Source organism: Rhinopithecus roxellana, chromosome 2 (assembly GCF_007565055.1).
Source record: "Rhinopithecus roxellana isolate Shanxi Qingling chromosome 2, ASM756505v1, whole genome shotgun sequence".
Taxonomy (NCBI): domain Eukaryota; kingdom Metazoa; phylum Chordata; class Mammalia; order Primates; family Cercopithecidae; genus Rhinopithecus; species Rhinopithecus roxellana.
This window is the reverse complement of record NC_044550.1, coordinates 180,490,469-180,515,771: the sequence shown is the minus strand read 5'-3', so window position 1 is coordinate 180,515,771 and position 25,303 is coordinate 180,490,469. Positions and strand designations below refer to the sequence as shown.

Sequence of the window (25,303 nt, the reverse complement as noted above, 5' to 3'; positions counted from 1 at the left end):
CTGCAGATTCAGACCTTCCGATGCCGTGCCCGCACTCGTGTTTTCATGATGCTAGAGTTTCTTCAGCGTTTCTGTTTGAACTCCCTTATAATATCAGTTGATTTGTTGTGTTGAATGCAGTGCTATAAAAGTTCCAAGGACCAGCAGCCTCAGATGGAACTGCCGCTGCAAGGCTGCAACATTACGTACATCCCGAAAGACAGCAAAAAGAAGAAGCACGAGCTGAAGATAACTCAGCAGGGCACGGACCCGCTGGTGCTTGCCGTCCAGAGCAAGGAGCAGGCCGAGCAGTGGCTGAAGGTAGGTTGTCTGCTGTGTTTCGCAGCCGTTTCAGTACCACGTGCCTTTCTGAGATCCATTTCAATTTTAATTTTAAGTTTGTTCAAGCATAGGCAAGATGAATTAACCCAAAGAGTTTCGTCTTTAATAGCTAAATATTCGGATGATGTGGAGGTTAATCAGAAACCCGTGTCACTTTCACTCTTATACTTAAAAGGCAGCTTGTCTCTGTAGGCTGCTTCTATGACTTTCTCTTTTACTTTTATTTTCTACAGCGTCACTTTATTGTGTCTGCATATGGATTCTTTTAAAATTTGATTCTGCTTGGGATTGGCTGGGCTTCTGAAATGTTGTGGATTGTTATCTTTTTTTTGGGAAAATTTTTCAGCCATTTTCTTAAAATACAGCTTTTCCCCATTTCTCCTTCTTCCCTGAGACTACATTTAAATACATGTTAGACTTCCTCACTATATTTACTTCTATTCTCTTTTTGTATTTACCAACCTATTTTCTTTGTTGAAACAAGGCTTGGCTCTGTCGCCCAGGCTGGAATGCGGTGGTATGATCTCGGTTCACTGCAACCTCTGCCTCCCGAGTTCGATCGATCCTCCCCACCTCAGCCTCCCAAGTTAGGTTGGATTACATGCCACCATGCCTAGCTAATTTTTGTATCTTTTCTAGAGACAGCATTTCTGTATGTGGCCCAGGCTGGTCTTGAACTCATGAGCTCAAGTGATCCGCCCACCTTGGCCTCCCAAAGTGCTGGGATTACAAGTGTGAGCCATCGTGTCCAGCCCTACCATTCTTTTTTCTTCTTTAGCCTGGTTTATTTTTCTTGTGACTTTCCAGCCCATTATTTCTCTCTTTGGCTGCTTCTAATCTGCCATTAAATTTGTTCCTGTTCACTGGGTTCTTAATTTTGGTGATGGTAGTTGTCTTAGTCTACTTGGATTGCTCTGATGAAATATGATAAACTGAGTGGCTTATTTACAACAAATATATTTCTCACAGCTCTGGAGACTGGGAAGTCCAAGATCAAGGGACCGTTCCATTCAGTGTCTGGCGAGGGCCTGCTTCCTGGTTCACAGATGGCATCTTCCATGTGTGCCATCCTCATGTGGTGGAAGGGACAAGGCAGGTCTCTAGGACCTCTTTTACAAGGGCACCAATCCCATTCGTGGGGGCTCTGCCCTCATGACCTATCACTTCCCAGGGGTTCTGCCTCGTAACACCATCCTCTTGAGGGTTAGGATTTCAGGATATGAATTTGGGGGAACACATTCCGTCCATGGCAGTAGTGTGCAGTCCTGGAATCTGTCATCTTTTTGGTTTGTTTTTGTTTTAGAGTTCGTTTTGGCTTTTATCTAGAATTAGTAGTTGTTTCTTCTTCAAGCTGGAAATCCTATTTGTGCAGTGTTAAATTTCTTTTAGAAACGTTGACTTTTGTCTTCATGAATGTCATCAGCATGGTGGTCTGACACTGGTTTTGGTGGGGTTTGAACCTGGTTCTGTTGTCTGTTGTGCCATTCTTGTTCAGGTCATGTTTGACATCCTTGTGCCAGGTTATCTCAAGTTCACGCTAGGCATTATATTAGGGGAAAAATTATTGAAATAATTTTTTTATGACAGCGTTATTGAGGTATAATTCACGTACTGTAAATTCACCCTTTTCAAGTCCAATTCAATGTGTTTTTTTGGTATATTCGCTGAGTTGTGCAACCATCACCATAACCTAGATTCTGAATTTCATCTCTCCCAAAAGAACATTGTACTGGCTGGGCGCAGCAGCTCATACCTGTAATCCCAGCCCTTTGGGAGCCAAGGTGGACCGATTGCTTGAGCCTGGGAGTTTGAGACCAGCCGAGACAATATGCAGAAACCCTGTCTCTACTAAAAGATACAGAAAATCAGCCGGGCATGGTGGCATGTGCCTGTAGTCCCAGCTACTCGGGGGACTGAGGTGGGAGAATCACCTGAGCCTGGAAGGTTGAGGCTGCAGTGAGCTGTGACAACACCATTATACTCCAGCTTGGGTGAAAGGAGTGAGACCCTGTCTCAAAAACAAAGAACGCCGTACCCATTAGCAGTCACTGCCCTTTTGCCACCACCCCGCCCATCTTAGGCAGCCACTTATCTGCTTCCTGTCTCCATAGAGCTGCCTGTTGTCAGCGTTTCACAGAAGTGGCTCTTACAGTGCATGGGCTTTCGTGGCTGGCTTCTTTCACTTAGCGTCATGGTTTCAAGGTCCGTCCATGTGGAGGCAGATTTCAGTTCTTCCTTGCTCTTTATTGCTTCTTGGGTCATGTGTAAGAAATGATTACTTGATCCAGGGTCCTGAAGGTTTACATGTATACTTTATTCTGAGAAGTTTACAATGTTAGCTCTTACATTTAGACTTTTGATCCACTTGGATTTAATTTTTTGCCTACAGTGTGAAGTAGGAGTCCAACTTCATTCTTTTTCATGTGGGTCCCCAGTTGTTCCTATGGAAATAACTTCATTCCTAGAACTCCGCTTTCCACTACCAAGGAACATTTTCCCTTGCCTCTCCCACATGCTTGGGGGTGTTAGCACTCCAAAATCAGTTTATTCTAAATTCAAGGTTTGAGGTTTTCAGAGCCACCCAGGTAACTTTAAGGCAGCCCGCAGTTCATTCAGGAGCCACCCAGGTAACTTTAAGGCAGCCCGCAGTCCATTCAAAGGTAGGTTTATATTTCTTTCAGTTCACTCTTAACTCCAAGTTACATTCCGTTGGGGTCTCCATCCTGCTTGTGGGTGTTTTGCCAGGGACCCCATCCTTGGCATGCCCTGGACTACAACTTGGATCTCTCTTCCCACTGAGCCATTGGAGGTTCTACCTTGCCCCTCAGCTGCCCCCTTGGGATGGCAAGGCAGCCCCAGCCACCAGGCTTCCCTTCTGAATTTCCACCTTCTTCTGGATTTTGGCCCAGGCATTGCTCACTATCAGGCATTTGGGTTGGTTCAACATTTTTGCAGTTGTAGATTGTGCTGTTATAAACGTGTGTGCAAGTGTATTTTTCATATAATGCCTTCTTTTACTCTGGGTAGATACCCAGTAGTGGGATTGCTGAATTGAATGGTGCTTCTACTTTTAGTTCTTTTAAGAAACCTCCAGGTCGGGTGCGGTGGCTCATGCCTGTAATCCCAGCACTTTGGGAGGCCGAGGCAGGCAGATCACAAGGTCAGGAGATCGAGACCATCCTGGCTAACATGGTGAAACCCTGTCTCTACTAAAAATACAACAATTAACCAGGTGTGGTGGCAGGTGCCTGTAGTTCAGCTGCTTGGGTGGCTGAGGCAGGAGAATCGCTTGAACCTGAGAGGAGGAGGTTGCAGTGAGCCAAGATCGCACCACTGCACTCCGGCCTGTGTGACAGGGGGAGACTCCATCTCAAAAAAAGAAAAAAAAAAAAAGACATCTCTACACTGTTTTCCATAGTGGTTGTACTAGTTTACATTCCTACCAGCAGTGTAGAAGTGTTCCCTGCTCACCGCATGTACCCCAGCATCTATTATTTTTTGATTCTGGTCGTTCTTGCAGGAATAAGGTGGTATCACATTGTGGTTTTGATTTGCTTTCCCTGATCATTAGTGATATTGAGCATTTTTTTGTATGTTTGTTAGCCATTTGTATAACTTCTTTTGAGAATTGTCTGTTCATGTTCTTAGCTCACTTTTGATGGGATTGTTTGGTTTCTTCTTGCTAATTTGTTTGAGTTTGTTGTAGATTCTGGATATTGGTCCTTTGTTGGATGTATAGATTGTGAAGATTTTCTCTCACTCTGTGGGTTGTCTGTTTACTCGGCTGACTGGTTTTGCCGTGGAAAAGCTCTTTAGTTTAATTAAGTCCCAGCTATTTATCTTTATTTTTAATCGCATTTGCTTTTGGGTTCTTGGTCATGAAGTCCTTGCCTAAGCCAATGTCTAGAAGAGTTTTTCTGATGTTATCTTCCAGAAATTTTATAGTTTCAGGTCTTAGGTTTAAGTCCTTCATCCATCTTGAGGTGATTTGTGTACAAGGTGAGACATGAGGATCCAGTCTTATTCTCCTACATGAGGCTAGCCAATTATCTCAGCACCATGTGTTGTACAGGGTGTCCTTTCCCCACTTTATGTTTTTGTTTGCTTTGTTGAAGATCAGTTGACTGTAAGTATTTGGGTTTATTTCTGGGTTCTCTTTTTTGTTCCCTTGGCCTATGTGCCTATTTTTATACCAGCACCATGCTGTTTTGGTGACTATGGCTTTATACTATAGTTTGAAATCAGGTGATGTGATGCCTTCTTTTGTTTGTTCTTTTTGCTTAGTCTTGCTTTGGCTATGTGGGCTCTTTTTTTTTTTTTTTTCATGAATTTTAGGATTTTTTTTCTAGTTCTGTGAAGAATGATGGTTATCTTGCTTTTCTAAATTGTCTTCTTCAGGAAGATTGGCCCAACCCACCTAGTCCATCATTGCCGGCAAGTACCTGCTGTGAGAAAAGGGCTCAGGAGTGGGGTGGCAAAACACTTCGTAGCAGCGGGTCTTATACCACACAGGTCTCCCTCCATCAACCTTCAGTCTCTTTCACTGTCATCTGCAGGAAAGCATGTGATTCATACCCCATGATAAGACCAGTAGCTCCCACCGCTGTCTGCCAGCTGCTCAGGACACACAGATGCTTTCTTTTTCATGTTGTTGGCAGGGGCTGTGGCTCTTCCCACATCTGTATCATATGGGAGATTGAGAAGAGCTTTTTTCCCCTCTGGACGATCCTTCTGGAAGTCCTGTGATCGGGAGTTTTTACTGTCGAGTTTTCTTAGCCTTCCCAGCATAGAGCTTTAATATGTTATACGTCAGCCACCACCATTACCAATTTCACTAAAGCCCTTCACACTCACAAGGAACTTCTCTGCCATCATTGTCTCTTAATCCTCAGAACAGGCGTGTGTAGTTTCATTAGTCAGCTGACAGCCTGAGTCTCAGGTGGGTGAAGTGCTACCATGATCGATAAGTGATCAAGCAGGGGGTCCAAGTCAGATTTTCGTGGCTTCACATTTCATTCTCATTGTGTTGGGCCATCTGACAGTTTGCCATTCCCTCTTTTATTCCACATTTCTATGACCATAGTGCCATCCCTTCCATAAGGCGGGAACGGCAATTATGGAATTCAGTGTGAAGCTTTCTGTATGATTCTGTTTTGTTCACCTGATCCCAGCTTTTGGTCACCTGTACCCATCCTTCTGCATTCCATGCTTAGCTGTTCCTCAGTGGAAACCCAAGAAAGGCCGCTCTGAAACTTCAGCTTTCTTCTTTTTCTCCTCTGTCCTTACAGTTAGTGAAGTATTTCCTGCCCACTGAAGAGCAGCTCCCTTCTTGCTGGTGCTGGTCTGACGTGAAGTCATCTGGAGTGTCACTGGGAGAGGGCATAGAGCCGACAGTACACTGACAAACAGACCAGTAAAAACAAAAGTTTCTCAAGATGTCAGATGCTGATGGAGTGAAATAATCTTCTGTTGCGTTTCACCAGATGGGAGCTACTTATAGATAGAGGCACTTAGCTAATTATAGAATGATGACTCTATTTATGAACGGGAGTACTTGCAAGTTTTTTTTTGTTGTTGTTGTTGTTTTAAGCATTTGCTGATTTTTCTTAAAAGGAAAGTAAATAATACAGGGTAAAGTATCTTTTCTAAAGAGTTTAAGTTGTTCAGTTACTCTGTTTTTCATGTCTGTGCTGTTACTTCCATTACGTATAATGGTGCAGGAACCTAAGAAGTCTTGATTAGAAAGGAAAGTCAGATGACAAAACTAGTTTCAAGCAGTTACAGAATTATCTTAGGCCAGCAGAGACCTGAGATGGGCTGGTGTCCTTTTTCCAGATACTGTCATTAGATCAGAAACACTTGGAGATGTAAACAACGTAGATTTCCAGTGATTCAGATTCATTGGGGACTTAATAATTGTTTTTTCTCTTTTTATTTTGTATCATTTTTATATCCTCTTAAGGTCTAAAATGCTGCAGATAGAATTGAAACATCTCCCCTATTTAAGTCTCTCCCTCTTCCCAAAGGCGACTTTTATCTGAATTTGATCTTTATTATTATCTTGGTATGCTTTAAAAAAAAACACTTTCACTTCTGTAATCCCAGTGCTTTGGGAGGGTGAGGCGGGAGGATCACTTGAGGCCAGTTCAAGACCAGCCTGGGAAAAAATAGCAAGATGCCATCTCTATAAAACATGAAAAAATTAGCCAAGCATGGTGGCACAGCCTGTAGTCCCAGCTGCTTGGGAGGCTGAGGCAGGAGGGTCGCTGGAGCCCCAGGAGTTTGAGGTTTTAGTGAGCTGTGATTGGGCCACCGCACTCCAGCCTGAGTGACAGAATGAGATCCTGTCTCTAAAGAAAAATAACAATAAAAAAAACTTTCACTTATATGTGTATACACCCATTCATGGTAAATGATACTTTATTCACGTTTTAGAATTTCTGTGTAAATGGCCTCAAACTCCACAGACCCTGCAGCTGTTTTTTTTTTTTTTTCCACTCAGAATTGTTCTGCTTCTTTGTGTGCTCACGGGTGTTGCTACTGCAGGCCGAGTTGCCGTGAGATCTTCCAGCACGTGTCCCACAGACGCACGTTTTGTGTCTTGTCTAGGACACACCTGTTACATTGGAATTGCTGTAGTTAGTATGTGCACAGCTTCAGCACCACCAGACCCTGCCAGATTGTCTTCCAAGGTTATTTGTACAATTCTCCTTCTCCCAGCAGTGCAGGAGATACTATTTTGTATGTATTCTTTCAGAGTTTCCTTGTACATAAGCAAGCAAATAGCAGTGCAGATTTCATCTGCCACCGCCCCCCCCCCCCCCCCGCCCCCACCATAGACAGGGTGCAGCATTTTGGACCTTTTTTTTTTTGTTTTTCACCTAAACAAAGTGTCTTGGAGATTTTTGCAATTTAGAGAATAGAGCACTTCTTCTTTCTTTGTTATAGGCTGTGACATTTTATTGTGTGAAGAGACCATACTTCAAAAACATAGTCTGTCTCCCATTTATGGGCACTGGGTTGCTTTCAGTCTTTTCATATGACAGACAATTCTGTGTTAGGTAACCTTATGCTTATCTCATCTCACACTTTTGGTGATCTGTGGCTAAATTCTCGGAAAGAGTAATAATCACTTCCATGAAGGTTATCGGCATTCATATTATAATTTTGATGTATAGCTAAGGCACTCTCCTAGGAGGTTTACCAGTTTTCCCTCCCACCAACAATATATCCAGTGCCTTTTCTTCCTGCAGCCTTGCCAATAGAGTGTGTTAGCCAACTTGTGAATTTTTGCTAGTCTAATGTAGAAGGATGGCATCTCAGTCTAGTTTTAATGTGCACTCCTCTTACTATGAATGACATTGAGTATTTTTTTAATAGGGTTTAAGAGCCTACAGTTGTATTAGTACTTCTGTGAACTGTGTTTATATCCTTTGCTGTTTTTGTCTGTATTCTTTGCGTATACTTCTCTGTTTAAGGAGTTCCCAGATGACTGAGGCAAAGCCAGGTTTGGTAATCACTACCCTTGCTCAGCGCCTCCATTTCCCTTTAAGAGGAGGCCTCCAGGAAGTGATAGGATATCAGAGAAAATAAGTCTTTTTGTAGTCAGATAGGCAGTTAGGGTAAATGGCATTCTGCAACCCCTTTGAATAAAGTTTTATTTGATTTTTATAATTGCTTCTTAAGTTCAGCAAAATATAACACAGCCAGGAAAAGGACTTGGGAGACAGTATTGTGTTGAGAGATAGTGTATTAGTCTTCTCGTGCTGCTATGAAGAAATATCCGAGACTGGGTAATTTATAAAGGAAAGAGGTTACATTGACTCACAGTTCCGGCTGGGGAGGCCTCAGGAAACTTACAATCATGGCAGAAGGGGAAACAAACACATCCTTCTTCACACGGCAGCAGGAGAGAAGTGCGGAGCAAAAGAGGGGAAAGCTCCTTGTAAAACCATCAAGTCTCCTGAGAACTCAGTCACTGTCACAAGACGAACATGAAGGTAACCTCCCCTATGATTCAGTTACCTCCCACTCGGTCCCCTGCCATGAGACATGGGGATTATGGGAACTACAATCCAAGATGAGATTTGGGGGTAGACACAGCTAGACCGTATCAGACAGTACAGGTAGAGCACAGACTGGAGTCAGACTCTTAGGACTGTGACCTGAGCCCCAGCCGTTAAGCACTATGTTTTTTGGACAAGCGATGTGACTTCTCAGTGCCTGTGTTTCCTCATCTGTAAAGGGGGGCGTAATAATGGTATCTGCTTTCTAGAGCTATTGTAAGGATGAGATACTAAGACCCAGAGTGTTCGGAATGGCAGAAAGCATGTCATGAACCTTACATAAGTATAAACTGCTGTTACCACTGTTGCTTTTCCTCTGCCGCCACCTCTGCATCTCAGTAGGCTCTGCACACGCCCACAGAGAACAGGCTGGACAGCTGATGACAGCAGGATGTTTCTGGGGTCAAGAACTGGACTTACATCACCACTTTCCACACTCCTTTGGCCAAACTGGGGGAGGCTGAGAGACAGACTCTTCCTGTGTCCGCTGAAAGAAGAAACAACGTGGTGAATAAGCTGTTCTCTCCTATTTCAAAATAAACCAAAACACCATAAGACAACCATCTTAGGCAGTTTTGAAGAGGCTGCTTTCCTTTTCTCACCAGGATGTAGCAGAGTCCTGGTGCTGGTGGATCCCACACTCACGTAGCCAGCCGGGGGGCATGGGAGCGACACTGTAGGGGTTTCTTAGCATCTTGTGGTTTCAAGCAGCCCTAGGTGAACACAGAGTGGCTTTGATTTGCTGTGCCGGTACCATAGTGGCTTTGCCAGAGTTCTCTAGGAAGAATCACAATACGTTTACTGTATCCATTGTCCTTGCAGAACCTGAATCCTGTGGACACACACATTTGAAGCCACATCTTTAATATTCACCTGGGTGAATTCACCTTCCGTGTGCCCTTCCTTTCCTCCTGAAGATCTGGGCATTCAGTCAGTTTTATTTCCTTTTACCTCCAAAGAAGTTATTAAAACAACATTTAAGAAAACCTTTTTTTATACAGCGAATCTTCTGGAAGTCAACCCTTGAGGCCTTGACTGTCTGGAAGGGTGTTCATTTCTCCCTCACTTGGATGAGATGTCACCCTCCCTTTGTGCCCGCTGGTCCTCTGGGTGTGGAGTGTCCTCCCCCTCCCCCCGCCTCCTCTTAAGATTTGTTCTCCACATCTGGTTTTCAGCAGCGGATGTGATGTGTCTCGGTGCAGTGGTGTGGGTTTTTTTTTTTTATCGTTCTTGGGGTTGGTTATGCTTCTTTGTTTCATGGGTTCATGTCTCTCAAAAGCTTCACTTTGGGAAGCTTTTGGTTGTTCTCTCTTCACACATTTTTTTCTGCCTCACTTTTTCTCTCCTATCTCCTTTTTTTTTTGTTTTGGAGACAGAGTTTCGCTTTTGTTGTTCAGGCTGGAGTGCGATGGCACCAATTCGGCTCACCTCAACCTCCGCCTCTGGGTTCAAGTGATTCTCCTGCCTCAGCCTCCTGAGTTGCTGGGATGACAGGCATGCACCACTACGTGTGGCTAATTTTGTATTTTTAGTAGAAAGGGGGTTTCTCCATGTTGGTCAGGCTGGTCTCAAACTCCTGGCCTTGGGTGGTCCGCCCGCCTCAGCCTCCCAAAGTGCTGGGATGACAGGCGTGAGCCACCGTGCCCGGCCTCTCCTCTCCGCCCGCCTCAGCCTCCCAAAGTGCTGGGATGACAGGCGTGAGCCACCGTGCCCGGCCTCTCCTCTCCGCCCGCCTCAGCCTCCCAAAGTGCTGGGATGACAGGCGTGAGCCACCGTGCCCGGCCTCTCCTCTCCTTTTGAAGTTGCATCTGTAGGTGTGTTGGGTCCTCCGATGCTTCCCGTAGATTGTGGATACTCCGTAGTGGGTTCCTTCAGTCCTTCTGTGGCTCAGCCTGGGTGGACACTTCTGTTTACCTGTCCTGGGACTTACGCGTCCTCTCCTCTCCTGTGGGCTCTTCAGCCCACCTGATGAAGTCATCTTTTCTGAGCTCCATTTTTCACTTCTGGCATTTCTTTCTTTCTTTCTTTTTAAAATCGTTTCCATCTCTGCTGAAACTCCCCATCTCTTTATGTCGCCTGCCTTTTCATGAGCTATTTCGGCATTTTTATTTTAGTTATTTTAACATCTTTGGTCATTCCAATGTCGGGCCCACCTCTTGGCTTGCCTCTGTTGAATTTGTCTCAGCAGTTTCTATGACATTCCGTACATTTTGTGTAGAAGAACAGCAGAGACTGACGAGAGTCGTATTTCCCTGGAGAAAGGCTTGCCCCCCTCCTGCCCCGCTCCCCACTGGCAGCCTATATCTGGCTCTCAGGTGGGGAGGGGCTGCACCTTGTTGCAGCTTCACCTTGCCTCACTCCACTACTGCCTTCCACACCGTTGACATGTCGGATCAGGAGTTTCCTGTCGGCATGGCATGGCTTGGGACCCAAGACCCATTGTGAAAATCTGAAGATCTCTTTTGTGTGCTACAGACAAGTGCCAGCTTTCTAAACCAGCTTGATTTTGTTTTTGGTTTTGGCCTACCAGCCAGCTTTTTGGCTTGCTAAGGTGGTCTCTTTTCTCTGCAGTCTTGCCTCTGGCTTTTGTTCCTTGGGCGAAATCCCGCTGTGCTGTGCTCTGTCTCCAGCTGTGGATGCTCTGGAAAGCCTGGGCCTCCTGGGCAGGGCTTCTCTCCACTTCCCTGCCTTCCCCTGTAGGGCGACTGCCTCACACCTGGGAGAAGGGCTGTGTCTCTGGGGGCAGTGGGGCGGGGCAAGGAATCTCTGAACTCTGTTTCCTTGGCTCCAGCTTCTGTGCTGTACCTGCATACCCAGTAAAGACCCTGGAGAGAGTTGACAGGTGACTGTGGACTCATTCCGTCACCGGAGCGCCTTGAATTGTCAACAGGTATGCCAGCCCACACAGTGAGAACTTGGCTGGCTTCTTCCCTGTCCCATATATGGTAGATTTCCGCCTCACCCACCATCGACCAGTTACAAGGGGGCCTGTGGGTCACTTTTTTCCTATGAAGGACCCTTCACTGTTAGGATTTAGTTCATTTTCATGTAGAGTTTTCACATCTTCATTGCTCAGAGGGGTTCAGATGTACCAGGACTGTTGTTTTTCCTTTTAGCGTATCCACTTGTTTTATTTGTCAGGGTGGGAGTGATGGTCTTGCGTGCTCTTCTGTGTGGTAACTGGAGGTAAAAATGCCCTGTGCCGCCTTTTCTTCTTCACAGTCTTGCCAGAAGTTATCAATTTTATTAGTTCTCTCAAAAAATATTTTTCTGGGCTATGTTGATTTTTTTTTTTCCTGTAGTATGATTGATTATTTTCTACTTTATTTAGTTCTCTTCTTTATTATTGCGCTTCTACTTTTTTTGGCTTAATTTGCTGTAATTATTGCAACTTCTTGAAATGTACACTTAGATAATTGAGTTTTTAGCCTTTTTTCCTTATACACGCATTGAAGGCCTCATGTCTTATTCTACACAGTGTCAGTGGCACCCTCTGTGTTTTGATATTTTGTACTTTTATTATTCAGCTCAAAATATTTTTTAATTTGTCTTTCTTCTTTGACTAATGATTTATTTGGGAATATAGTGCTTACTTTCCAAATATTTGATGATTTTAAAATTATGTTTGTTTTTAATTTGAATGATGTCAGCGTTATTATAGCTCTTTATTTCACCTTGTAAAGGCGACATATTTATGACTGAAGTAGATTTTTTGAAAAAACTAAAGAACTGCAGCAGAAAGGGAACAGCCCCCAATGAGCTGGAAGGTAGCGCGCTAGAGTGATGGAAAAGTGGGTAGAGAGTCTGGAAGCGGAGGGTACATTCCTGGAATACCATTTACTCGTTATGATATTTTGAGGCAATAAACCCTTTCCCATTTATCTATCAAGTGGAAATAATTATCAGAATTTTCAAAGAGGTAGAAAGAGCATGATATAAATGCATTCTTGAAACTATAATAAACAGCAAAAATATGAATGATAATATTTGTATTATCCCTTACGATTAACAAGTCTCTAACATGAATTGTTTTATCATACAAATATCTTTTATTAATGTAAACTGCTGTTATCCCATATTGTTCAAAACTAATGAACCAGACTTTCAGTCTTTTGAAACACAGCTTTGGAAAAAATCTGTATAAATTTTATATTCATAGATGGCATAGTGGTCAAATCAGGGATTTCAGGGTATCCGTCACCCAAATAATGTACACTGTAACCGTTCCCCGGTTCCTCACCATCCTTCCTCCCCTTCCCTCGGTGTCCATTAATCAATTTCTCACCATCCTTCCTCCCATTCCCTCAGCCTTCCCGGACTCCATTGCTGTCATTCTCCACTCTCCACTCATGTGTAGACATTATTTAGCACCCACATGAGTGAGAACACGTGAGATTTGACTTTCTGTGAAACATAATTTTAATATAACCATTAAAAGTCTTTAATGAAGTTGCACACGCCCTTTGTCAAGTCTAAAAAAAACATGAGAACTGTGTTTAACCAGTGCATGACTTTGCACATACTCATGCAAGAATTAGTGCCAAATTTGTTTCTGCTCTCTGTCTGCAATTTCCATTACTAGCAGTTCTTGACAGAATTAACTGACTCTCTCTCTCTCTCTGTGTGTGTGTGTGTGTGTGTGTGTGTGTGTGTGTGTGTGTACACAAATGCTGAAAACATGAGCCTTTGTGTAGGGGTCAAACAGAAGACAGGAGCCAATATTCCCAGAAACGGAGTGGTCAGATTTCCTTAAAAAATGTGCAGAGATTGTGTTTCTGGAGTTGAGGGCTCAAGTTAAAAGCAAACAAAATACCACAAAATATATAACAATTTGTTTTTTTGGAGGATTTGCGATTCTGAATTTGGATCCAGTTCTCTTAAATACACATCGAACCTCTCATAGGACATGACTCTTCAAGTTGAAATGTATTAATAGAAACCTCATTTATAGCTGTTCAAAGAATTGGATTGATCAGTGCTTTACTTGTTACTTCTGATTTAACTCTGCAGGTGTAACTTGGCAATCAACAGAGATCCAAAGTAGAAAGATAGTTTCATGAAAAGAACCTGACCTCTCCAACTGGTTGAAAAAAATTCGTGGGAATAAAGACTGGTTTATGCTGGTGGATGTCTTTTTTCGTACCTTGGACATAGTTATTATGCCTAGGGGAAGATAGTCCCATGAAGCTGGGATGCCATGAGCGACCCGCTCGCTGGGCCCCAGGTTGATCCTGGGCCTGCTGTGGGTTGCTGAACGCGATCCTCTCAAGCGCTGCTGGAGATGCTGTTATTTTCCCGGGGCAGTGTGAGTTCTAGCTAGGAGAGAAATTAATGATTAGACAGCAAACCTGGATCATTTGTCTGTGTTCCCCATTCTGAGCATTCAGATTATATGGTTGGGTGTACCAGGAAAGGCTTCTTGGAAAGGCGATTACATGAGTTGCTTTGATGCTAGGCAGCCTCGTCTGTCTGCTAGAAAGTAGGAGCTGATGGGAGTAGGAGAGGGATGGGGACACTCCAGGGACCAGGCGAGTCTGCCAGGAGCTTAGCCAGGGTGTGTGTGTTAGGGTAGGGCTGAGTGGGGAAGTGTGTATGTGCCAGATGGCTTTTATCTACTTGCCTTTAAAAAACACGCAACACAACACTTTTTCCTCTTGAGGATTTTAGAAGCCAGTGCTGAGGACTGGGGAAGCTTGGTCATGAGGCTACTTATTTTAGTAATGGCCTAAGTTTCTCTCCTTCTGTTTTTCTTTCCTTCTTTTTTTTTTCTTCATAGAAATCTTAATTCCAATTTCTTTCTTCATTCCCTCATTGTTTTCCCTTTCATCAAACTTTTGGTTGCTATTTTGAAGTAGGCATTGGGAACAGCGACAAAAGCAAGGCCCAGCCCCTCCTGTGAACACGAGCACAGCTTAGTAGGAGACACAGGCCTCTGTGGGCATGTGTGGAGCCGGAGCCCTGCCTCATGGACCACACAGAACGGCCAGCGCAGACTTCCTGAGACCTCAGCTGAATCTTGAAAGATGAGTTCTATTTAGCTGTATAAAAAGAAGCACAACTCCTCCAGAAGACACCATTCACACAGCCAGCCTCTCCGCCCCTCCCGAGAGGCTGCTGGGAATAATTGGAGTAGTGCTGCCAAAGAAGTTTGTAGATCCTTCCCCTGCTGAAAAAAAAAGAAGACAACCATTTTTTTTTAAATAAAAACATTTGCCAGAGTTCATGGGTTTTGGCAGGTTATGTTTTATAGGGTACAGCCTTTTAGTATAAAATGAAGAACATGTCAAGTTCAGGTGCATTTGTATAATTGAAGCACATTTTCATTGATTTAACACTATTAAATAGAATCGTGGGAAGAGTTCAGGTTTCCTTAGTGCCTGTTAGGGGAGAAATACTGGGCTGGATACTTCACATTTGTTTTAACGTTTAGTTTTCACAGTGACCCCCTGAGGTATTATTCTGTGCACATTATTGAGGAAGGAAGCAAGGCTCTGAGAATAAATTGCTCAGCTTCACATAAACAGCAAGTGGTCCACCTGGGGTTTGAACCCAGGTGGGTTTGACGCAGAAGCTTAGGAGTTTTCCATTGTATGAACCTGCCTTCCCTAGTGAAAAGAAAAAGTCTTGTTCTCAAATCAAATAAAAATTTGCCTTGTCATTTGGAGACCTAATAATCACCTTAGGGTAGATGAGGGAGTAAAGCCCAAAAAAGCAATTAGCATGAAAGCGAGGGAAACAAGAGAGATCCGACACACAGATCACCGCACCGAGGCTCAGGTTTGCTCAGTGCTTCCACACCGCGGCATTAGCAGAGAGGAGACGTGACAGCGGGCTCTCTGGGTTTCTTCTTTCATTTTCTTTTTCTCTTGTAGTCTCAACTGTAGACATCACTCTGTTGTATAAAACCACTGAGGAGCAAAATGGCTGGAAACACTATCCTGGTCTCTTGTCAGGCCTTGGATTTAATCCCAGCACCAGCACAAGCTGAGGGAATTTGGGTCTGTCTGTGGAGGCCCAATTGCAAAATGACTACACACGTATCTGGGCCTTTGGTGTTTCTTTTTGTGCCCAGAAGCAGCTTTGGTTTAACTGAAATTGCAGCTTAGTCCTAAAAAGAATAGAAGACATTTTGAAAAATCTGCCTGCTGACTTTTCACTTTTAAGAATGTAAGTTTCGCAAGCGCTGGAACCTTGTCTGTCTGATTTGCTGCACATCCTCCCCTGACCACAGTGGGCCTGGACGCTGAGGAGCTCAGTAGGAGTTGGAGAAACACGTAGTGACTGCACGCAGGGGACAGCTGGGAAAGCCCTCGTGCACGGAATTCTGACCTGCAGGCTCACCATCCCTGCATCTGAAAGTCTAGTCCAGAATCATCTTCTGAGCTCTTATCATAGGTCATCAAAATGCTCACAGTAATAACAGTGTTGCTTTCATGGTTTGAACGTACACATGCCGCATGCTGGCTTAGACTTCTTCCAGAGCAGATCTCACTGTCTCAGTTTAACCATAGTCCTGCAAGACAGGTAATCTTGACACTCATTCCCTTGCTAGGGAGGAAACTGAAGCTCCGAGAGATTAAATACTTTCCCCCAAGGCCACACAACTGATAACAGATATATATATATATATATTTTAATTTTTTTTATTTTTTTTATTTTTTTGGCGATAGAGTTTCACTCTTGTCGCCCAGGCTGCAGTGCAATGGTGCAATCTTGGCTCACCACAACCTCCGCCTCTCGGGTTCAAGCGATTCTCCTGCCTCAGCCTCCTGAGTTGCTGGGATTATAGGCTTGCACTACCACACCCGGCTAATTTTGTATTTTTAGTAGAGACAGGGCTTCTCCATGTTGGTCAGACTGGTCTCGAATTCCCGACCTCAGGTGATCCGCCCACCTCAGTCTCCCAAAGTGTTGGGATTACAGGCGTGAGCCAGTGTGCCTGGCCTGGTAACAGATAGTCTTACTGAGAAAGTGGATTCTCTCGGACAGGGTGTGCTGGACTCTCTGCCTTCTCCCTCTTCCCTCCATATCCTCACTCTGCCTTTTGTTAAAATAGAAGCATCCTTCAGCAGGAGAAGGAACACTTTGGAAATGCCTTCCTTTGCTCATCTCCTCCTCCACCCGGTTCCCCACTCCCAGTCTCTCTCAGTCTCTCTGCTTCCCTTAGGGAGTCACAGCTGTCTCTGTCTGTCTGTCTCTCTCTCTCTCTCTCTCTGGGCTCATCTCCCTCCATGGAGCCATCTTCTCCCTCTCCTTGGAGACTGTGCTCTCCTGGTTTTCTGCCTGCTTTCCCATGCCTTCCAGCTCAGCATCTTTTACCAGCTTCTCTCCTTTCACTCTACTCCTTAACACTGGCGGGCTCCGGGTCCTTCTTCCTGATCTCTCTTCTTCTCTGTCTTGCCATCTTCCCTGGCAAACTCATCCAGTCCAAGGCTGTGAGCATCATCTTTTTGCCAGTGGCTCCCAGTTTTCTAGCTCTGACTAGAAGTTTGCTATTGACTTCAAACTGGCTTCTTTCCACCCAGCCTATTTCTCTGTCCAGTCTTCCTCTGAGTAAATAGTACCACCCAGTTGCTAAGAATCCAGGAGTCACCTTGGAGTCAGCTCTTTCCTTCAAGCCCCGTGTCCGATCCAGCTGGGCCTGGCGATTCTCCCTCGGGTACCTCCTGACTGCCTTTCCTTCCTTCCGTCTTCACCGTGGTCACTCCAGCCCCTGCTGCCGCCTGCACAGCTACAGCAACGGTCACTCACAGATTTCCCTATGCTTTTTTGTTGTTGTTCCTGTATAATTATTTCTTCCCACAGCAACTAGAGTGCTTTCTACAGCCTTTTAACAATTGAGTGCTGGTTATGCTTTAGGCCCCGTCTTGGCGCATTTAACCTTCAGAAGGTAGGCACTGTTGCACCTGCACTTTTCAGATGAGGAAGCTGAAGCACAGAGCAGTTAATTGATTTGTCCAAGGTTAAAACCAGGATTAAAACCCAGGTGGCAGGTCCTAGCCAGTGCTCTTGAATCCGGTCCCTCCTTTCCTTGAAATGCTCCCAAGCCCTGTCTTCTCCTGGGCCTGAAGGCTCCTACTGGCCTCCTGCCTCATCTCCTACCACGTTCTCTCTCTCTCCTCCTGCCAGTTTGCACTCCAGGTTATTCCCAAACTCTTCACATCCACCGCAGGGCTTTTTCACCAGCTGTTCCTGCTGCCCAGAGCCCTTTCCCGCCACTTGTTCACAGGCTGGACCCTTCAGCGTCATTGCATAAGGCCCCCGGGTCTCTTGATCTAAAGTAACCACCCACCATCTTTTATCCTTGGTGGCACTTACTGCTGCCTCATGTTGCCGTCATTCTTTTGGTGACCCTTATTATTCATGGTGATAAATAAATTACATGGAATGAGACTCCACACCAGCAGGAAACGTAGATGCATGTTCCACGCCCTGTGTCCGTGCCAGCGTTGATAGACATTGGGTGAATGAATGCGTGGGTGACTGAACAAATGCATACCTGACATCCTGGAACTCAGAGCCGGGTGCTTTGAGCCCATCAATTTCCCTGCCGTGCCATGTGGCTCTGTTTGTACAACTCACAGTTCAAGCTTTTAAGTGTCTCTGCCCTTGGTCATACAAAGTGTCTATGCTTTTTATAGGTGATCAAAGAAGCCTATAGTGGTTGTAGCGGCCCCGCGGATTCAGAGTGTCCGCCTCCACCAAGCTCCCCGGTGCACAAGGCAGAACTGGAGAAGGTAAGGGCGTTGCTCTTGCCGGCTGGGGACAGTGACCTCGCGTGGATTGGGGTCTCCTTCAGAGTTTGATAACATTCTCTGAGAATTTCACCACTTCCAGTTAAAAAAAAAAAAAAGAAAGAAAAAATGCAATTGTGCTTCCCATCTTCTTAACTGCCTGCTTTGTGCTAAGCTTGAATTAGTCATTTTACCGACTGTGTAGTTAGTATTGTTATTCCCAGCTACAGGTGAAGAAATGGATTTAAAGGCATGAGGGCCTTGTTCAAAGTCACATAGCTAGTAAATGGCAGAGCTGAAGTCTGAAGGCAAGCTTGTCTACTTCTGGAATACAGCAGGTGCTTCATAAATGTACCTTCACAAAGGTCTCTTCCCAGCAGACCAGGATGTGTCTCCATCTCCCTTTGCTTTGCAAAGGGAGTTGCTTGTTGCTTGTTGGAACGCAGAGGAGCACTGCAGTGGGCGGGGATGGCCTGTCATCTGTACACCTCTTTTTGCCAGAAATGTATGGAGTGCATCACCGTTACACCACAGGCCCTGCTCTGCTTGCACTTTGTCTGAATCTAACTGATACTGTTTCCTTGGAGAACCCTGACTTCCTGCCATGAAACCTGTTGGCAGCTTGTGTCTCCGGGGCTTTCTGAGCCCTCCCTCTCTAGCCTCCTGCCAGTGAAGAGACAGATCCCTTTTTGCCTGTCCTCATATGAGTCAGGATTCTCCAGAGGAACAGAATTAATGGGATGTATGTATGTAGAAGCAGATTTCTTAGAAGGCATTGGTTCACGTGATGATGGAGGCTGCAAGTCCGAAACCTGCAGTGTGGCCCGCAGGTGGAGACCCAGGAGAGCCGATGGTGCAGGTGAAGTGTGAAGGCGTCCACAGGAATTTAGGGAGATTTCACTGGCTCAGGGAGGACAGTGTTTTTGTTCCATTGAGGGCCCCAACTGATTGGATGATTCCCACCCACATTACAGAGGGCAGGCTGCTTCCTCAGAGCTCCCTAATTTAAATGTTAATCTAATCCCCAAATGCCCCCCACATTGACACATAAAATTAAACATCACAGTCCTCATCCCCATACCGTAATGGAACAGGCTGTTTTTTTCCCTGACTATAAAACCAGTATCTGCTCACTTTAGAAAATTCAGAAAGCTCATAGAAACGTAAACGGGATGAAAAAAGTCGCTCATTACAACTGCACATAGAAGATGCAGCTCCTCTTAACACTACCGATATATTAACCACTCTTTCCTGAGTTCAAGGGTTTCTCTTATGGCTTGGATAAGCTTATGCATAAAATTTCTTATACTGCTTTTTTTTCACTGAACCTTTATATTATTAGCAAATTTCCAGGTTTTTAACAACTCTTAAGCCACAAGCGTTTTTACATTTTCCCATTATCATTAGCTTTAATGTCAAATTTATATGACTCCACTATCAGTTAGGTAACTGCCCCCCAGTAGTTGTTTTGTCCTTTTTATTTTATTTTATTTTATTTTATTTTATTTTATTTTATTTTATTTTATTTTGTGAAATGGAGTTTTGCTCTTGTCGCCCAGGCTGGGGCTGGAGTGCAATGGTGCCATCCTGGCTCACTGCAACCTCCACCTGCTGGGTTCAAGCGATTCTCCTCTCTCAGCCTCCTGAGTAGCTGGGATTACAGGCACACACCACCAAGCCCAGCTAATTTTTGTATTTTTAGTAGAGATGGGGTTTCACCGTGTTGGTCAGGCTGGTCTCAAATTCCTGACCTCGTGATCCACCCACCTCGGCCTCCCAAAGTGTTGGGATTATAGGCGTGAACCACCGCACCTGGCCCGTTTTGCCCTTTTTTAGGCCATCTAAAATAAAATAGTACTTGACATATTTTGCATAATTTTTGCTGATTCTCTGCCTATTACCTGAGACTAGATTTCTGGAAGCTGAATTACTAGACCAAAGGAAAGACCTCTTTTTCTTTTTTTAAGATTTTGATTCATGTTGGAAATCAAATTGCTTTCCCAAAAGGTTGATGCGATTTCATTTCCCATCAGACTGCATCCAAGTTCCTCATCCACGCACTCACACCAGAATTGGCAATTCCACTTTACTTATGTTGGTTTTTAAGGCAGTACCGTGAGCACTTGGCTAGACCTGTTGCCCTGGATTTCCCGGGCTGTTCCTGGTGTGAGAGCCAGGGCGGTGCCAGCTCTAGGTCATTGTATCTCTGGAACTCAGCTTCCCACTAAGTGGCACTCATTCCTTCACTGCAGCGCTTAGGGGATTGCCCCTCGAATTCCAAGTTGAACACATGTGTTCCTTTGTGCCTGGGAACTGCCCACACATCTCAAATGTGTCCCAGTCTCCCAGGCCCTGGTGGAAGGCACAGGATATGAGGACAGTGTTTGGAGGCCACTCCCTTCACTGTGACCCCACAGGTTCTTGGGTGGCAATGGAAGGGGTCTAGCTGTAAACACTCTACCTCATTCAGATACTAACGTGGAATCCTAATTATGCTCATTAAAGCCAGAGGTTAGGACTGAGATAGTGACAGTACCCCATCCCCCTCCAAGGGTTTTCATGGTAACTTTGCCCTCACTCTGTGTACATTCTGAGTGTATTTGTTACAAGCACACACTTGACACTCACCCAATTAATTATTGGCGAATGACAGGAAGAAATTAACTGGACTATGGAATATTTACTTCTGCAAGGATAATATGGCTTTGTGAGGGAAGTATTTTTTGTAATCATAGTATTTTTTCAAAATCATTTACAAGAAGTGATTTGAATGAAATAGGCATGAGACAGTATATATAGGTTAGTATAATTACAGCCTCAGTGAGGTTCCCCCGACCCTCCCTCCCCACTCTGGATGTTTTTAAAGCGGCTGTAGCCACCTAACCAGCCAGTCTTTGTTATAGTTAAGCTCTAACCACTTCCGGATTGCTATGAATTTGGCCCATGTTTTCTTTCACTTTTGAGATAACTTTTGGTTGATCCATCACACATCACTTGGTCCAAGTGACCACTGTAAGAATAACTTAATCCTTTTTCTCCTTACAGAAACTGTCTTCAGAGAGACCCAGCTCAGATGGGGAGGGCGTGGTGGAAAATGGAATTACCACTTGTAATGGAAAGGAGCAAGGTGAGTTCCGCTTGTGCCAAAGATACATACACTTAAAAAAAACCCCACAGCCCGGTTTGTAAAGTCTGATTGTACGAAAAATGTCCTGGGTGATTGAGATGTGTAGATATCATCACCATTGCTGAGGATACCGATGGGAGTGCCTGGAAAACCCTTTGGTTAACAGTAACCCTGCAGATCTTCCTTTTCCATCCTGCCAGACCTTGGCCGAGGCTGCCATCTGTTGTCTTTTTCTGCCCTGTATATGTTTCGAACTTATGACTCACAGCTGGTTATTCACTCAATCTATCCCTGAGACAAATTTGCATTGGTGAACCGCTGGCGTGTTGTTTAGGGACCTCGTGTCCAATGAAAAGAACTTTGGATAATGAGGCAAGAAACCCACTTTCTTATTCAAGCTCTGCCTTTGCTTAGCCCCATGATCTTGAGCAAGTATTCCCTCTTGATGAGCCTCAGTTTCCCCATTTTTAAAATGAGGAGGCCAGACCTGCAGATTTCTGAGATTCTTAAAAAAGATTTTCTGAAAATGTCTTTATTTTGCCTTCATTTGAAACATTTTTAAAAAGTACATAATATAAAAATATACATAATATAAAATACACCGTATTAACTGTGTCACAGCGTACAGTTCAGTGCGTTAAGTACATTTACGTTGTACTGTCATCACTGTCGTCAGTCTCCAGAACTCTTCATCCTGCGAGTGTGAAGCTCTGTCCCCTTTAAACACTGACTCCCCGTTCCCTCCTCCCCCAACCCCTGGCACCCCCATTCTGCTTCCCGTCTCATGAATCTGACTTCTCTAGAGACCTCATCGAAGTGGAGTCCTACAGGCCATGTCCTTCTGTAAGTGCTATTCCACTTAGTTCCATGTGCTCAAGGTTCGTCTGTAATGTGGCCTGTGTCAGAATTTCTTTCCTTTTTAAGGCTGCGTAATATTCCATTGGATGGATGAACCACATTTTGTTTTCCCATTTATCTGTCGATGAACAGGTAGGCGGCTTCCATCTTTTGGCTAGTGTGAATAATGCTGCCGTGAACGTGGGTGTGCAAAGAACGAAGCCTCTCTCTAGAGATAGAAATTAAATGCCGTAAAATTCACCCTGTTTGGCATACTGTTGGTGAGTTTTGACGAACGCTGGCAGGCACGTAACCATCACCACAATCAAGATCTGCAGATACTAGAGCATGGCTCTAACCCCCCAGCCCCCACCATGTTCCCTCTGCTCTTTCTCTCCCATCTGCCTCTGCCTCTGCCCCAGGCCCTGGCAGCTACTGATCTATTTCCTGTCCTTTACCAGAATGTCATAACGTGGAAGCATCTCGTTTGCAGACTTCTGAGTGTGGTTTCTTTCACTCAGCTGCGTTGGAGAGTCGTCCGTGTTTGTGGCTGGTGTCAGTCGTTGGTTCTCGGTGCGCTGTGTTGGAGAGTCGTCCGTGTTTGTGGCTGGTGTCAGTCGTTGGTTCTTTGCTGCTGCTGGCGGCATTATGTTGTGTGGATGGACCACAGTCAGCCCATTCACTGCTTGAAGAACATTTGAGCTGTTTCCACTTTGGGGCGATGGTTTAAAAAAATCTGTTCTGTGCATTCAGAGACATGTGGACATATATTTGCATGGACATATGTTTTCATTTTTCTTGGATAAATACCTAGGCGTGGATTGTTTGGTCATAGCCTTCTCTCCAGCCTCGGTATTGTCACTTTTGTTTTGTTCTTTCTATTGGAGCCATTTTAATAGGGGTGTAGTGTATGCAATTGTGTTTTAATTTGCATTTCCCTAATAACTAACAGTGTTGAACTTCTTAAAATATGCTTCTGTGCCATCAGTGTATCTTCTTTGGTGAAATGTCTCTTTGGATCTTTTGCTCATATTTTTCTTGGATTATTTGTGCTTATTGAGTTTCGAGAGTTCATTGTATTTTCTGAATACAAGTCCTTTATCAGATGTGTTTTGTACATATATTCTCCCAATCTGTGGCTGGACTTTAATTTCCTTAGCAGTGTGTGGACTGAGGTGAAGGGCAGGACTTGTGGGCGGGGAGGGAGAGCTCCCTCTGCAAAGCCAGACAGCGTGTGTGCTCATTGAACCTGTGACCTTGGCCGCTCAGCTGAGTCATCCGACCACCCGAGCCCACCTGCCCACTCCTGGAGGGAGCCAAGTCTTTCCTGTCTGTGGTGAAATCACCTTAAACCAAGTAGCAATCCAGCCCACTAAGAGTCTCGGAGCTCAAAGAATCGGGACTGTTACGACATTACAAAGTTCACTCTCAGTGGTCACGATACCCACTTTTTCCATATGTGGTTTTTTAAGTCTGTCCTATCTGAGTGTAATTTTGGTTCCGTCCATCGGAAGTTAGTCAGTGGAAAGTATTATCTGTGTCTTCCACAGGGCACACATTATGTGTAATCAAAACCAGGAATGCTATCTTTAAGTTTTGCCCTGAAATAAAATAACATACAATCTCAATGTTCCTGCTTAGAAGCTGAGGCGCAGCAGACGTCGGTTTGGTTGGTTCATTTTCTGGTTTGCTATTTCTTCTCCCAATGTGCCTATTAGGTTCTACAGAATAATATGTGTGTCTGGATGCACTTTCGAGCAAGTATATCTGTATTTAAAATTCTCCTGTTTCCTCTTAACAAGAACAACCTTCTATACTTTGGAATTAAATGGTGGTGACCTTGGTTTACACATTTTCTTTTTGTCTGGCATGGTGCTTTGCAGATACGGACACTCTGTAGTTACTGGAGAAAGTTAAGGCTGAAGTACATTCTAACCTTCTCTCTTAGCTTTTGTCCTTGCCTCTCACTCTTGACCAATTTGCAACTGAGAGATTTCAGTTAAGCTCCTTTATCCCAGCTATGTGGTAACTCAGACACATTTCTCTGCGGGCTGCATAGAGAAAATCCGGAACTCATACAGGTTTTCCTTAGTGTTAGAATCTCAGATGAAGAAAGAGACAGTCCAGGCTCTATGCGGTCAAAGCCACAGGGAGTGACTCTGGAACGCCTGTTTCTTCCCTCAGGGCGGAATCCCTCCTGTCTAATAAAGCGACACAGTACGGTTGATCCTGCAGCAGGTGCAAGGAGTGCGGGCTGAGGAGGTCCTGGGACCTTCTGTCTGGGAGCTGCGAGGCTTCTCAGCCCCACTTCACATCTGTAAGACGTGATCATTTGTGAACGTGTCTGTTGGTAGAAGTCATTGAATACAAAGTCTGATGGTATTAATTCTCATGCCCCTATTCCTCCCGGTAGCCTAAATAATAATAATAAAAAGCACCTGAATTCCCGTTTCCATAGGTTACTGGGAGACTCTCTGGGTTTATGATACCTGTGGTTGTAGAGAGTGCCCTGCGTTAGCCTTGCTCCAGTGGCCTGTGCCAGTGTGCCCACCTCACCGGCCCGTGTGTGCCTGGACACTCCAGCTTTTCTACTCTCTGGCGGCAGAGGGCTGAGCGTTCGGCGTGTTGAGGTTTTCCTCCCTGTCTGTGATCTGTGCTCATCTCTGCCTTTTGTTTGATACGTAGCAACAAGTTGTCCTTGGCGGTTTTCTCCTCGTGTTCCCACGTGCTTGGACTTTTTCTCCCCAGGATTACCGTACGTCTGCCTTTGTAAAAAACGAATCAGGGAGTATTCAGGGAATTCCCAGTTTTAATTATAATCTCATTTCTTTGTAGTCAGAGTCAAGCAAGCACTTTGTCGGTCGAGTTGGGCGTTCATCTGACACCCCAGCTCGCTGCGGTGGGCCGCATTGTCCGGGGGGCCACATTGGGGCGAGGGTGGCGCATTGTTGGGGGAGCTGCATTGTCTGTGGGGGCCGCATTGTCTGGGGGGCCACATTGTGGGGGGGTGCATTGTGGGGGGACCACATTGTCTGGGGGGCCACATTGTGGGGGGGTGCATTGTGGGGGGACCACATTATCTGGGGGGCCACATTGTGGGAGGGCGCATGGTCGGGGGGCCGCATTGTCTGGGGGGCCACATTGTGGGGGGCGCATGGTCGGGGGGCCGCATTGTCTGGGGGGCCACATTGTGGGGGGGCTGCATTGTGGGGGGACCA

The 25,303-nt window shown here is 45.0% G+C and overlaps 1 protein-coding gene and 1 long non-coding RNA gene across 4 annotated transcripts in view; one reads left to right on the top strand and one right to left on the bottom strand.

Annotated features, from left to right (window-relative positions):
- Window positions 1–25,303, top strand: part of AFAP1 (actin filament associated protein 1) — a 192,588-nt gene that overhangs the window by 108,767 nt on the left and 58,518 nt on the right. For all 3 annotated transcript variants that reach the window (XM_010370025.2, XM_030924508.1, XM_030924519.1), the window contains 3 exons: window positions 121–300; window positions 18,029–18,124; window positions 21,167–21,248. In XM_010370025.2, coding sequence (XP_010368327.1) covers window positions 121–300; window positions 18,029–18,124; window positions 21,167–21,248 — 358 coding nt within the window. The remainder of the gene's footprint in view (window positions 1–120; window positions 301–18,028; window positions 18,125–21,166; window positions 21,249–25,303) is intronic.
- Window positions 8,795–9,437, bottom strand: LOC115895203. The gene is made up of 3 exons (XR_004055353.1): window positions 9,261–9,437; window positions 8,990–9,164; window positions 8,795–8,874 (listed from the first exon to the last, which is right to left on the bottom strand). It is a non-coding gene; the product is annotated as an uncharacterized LOC115895203 (long non-coding RNA).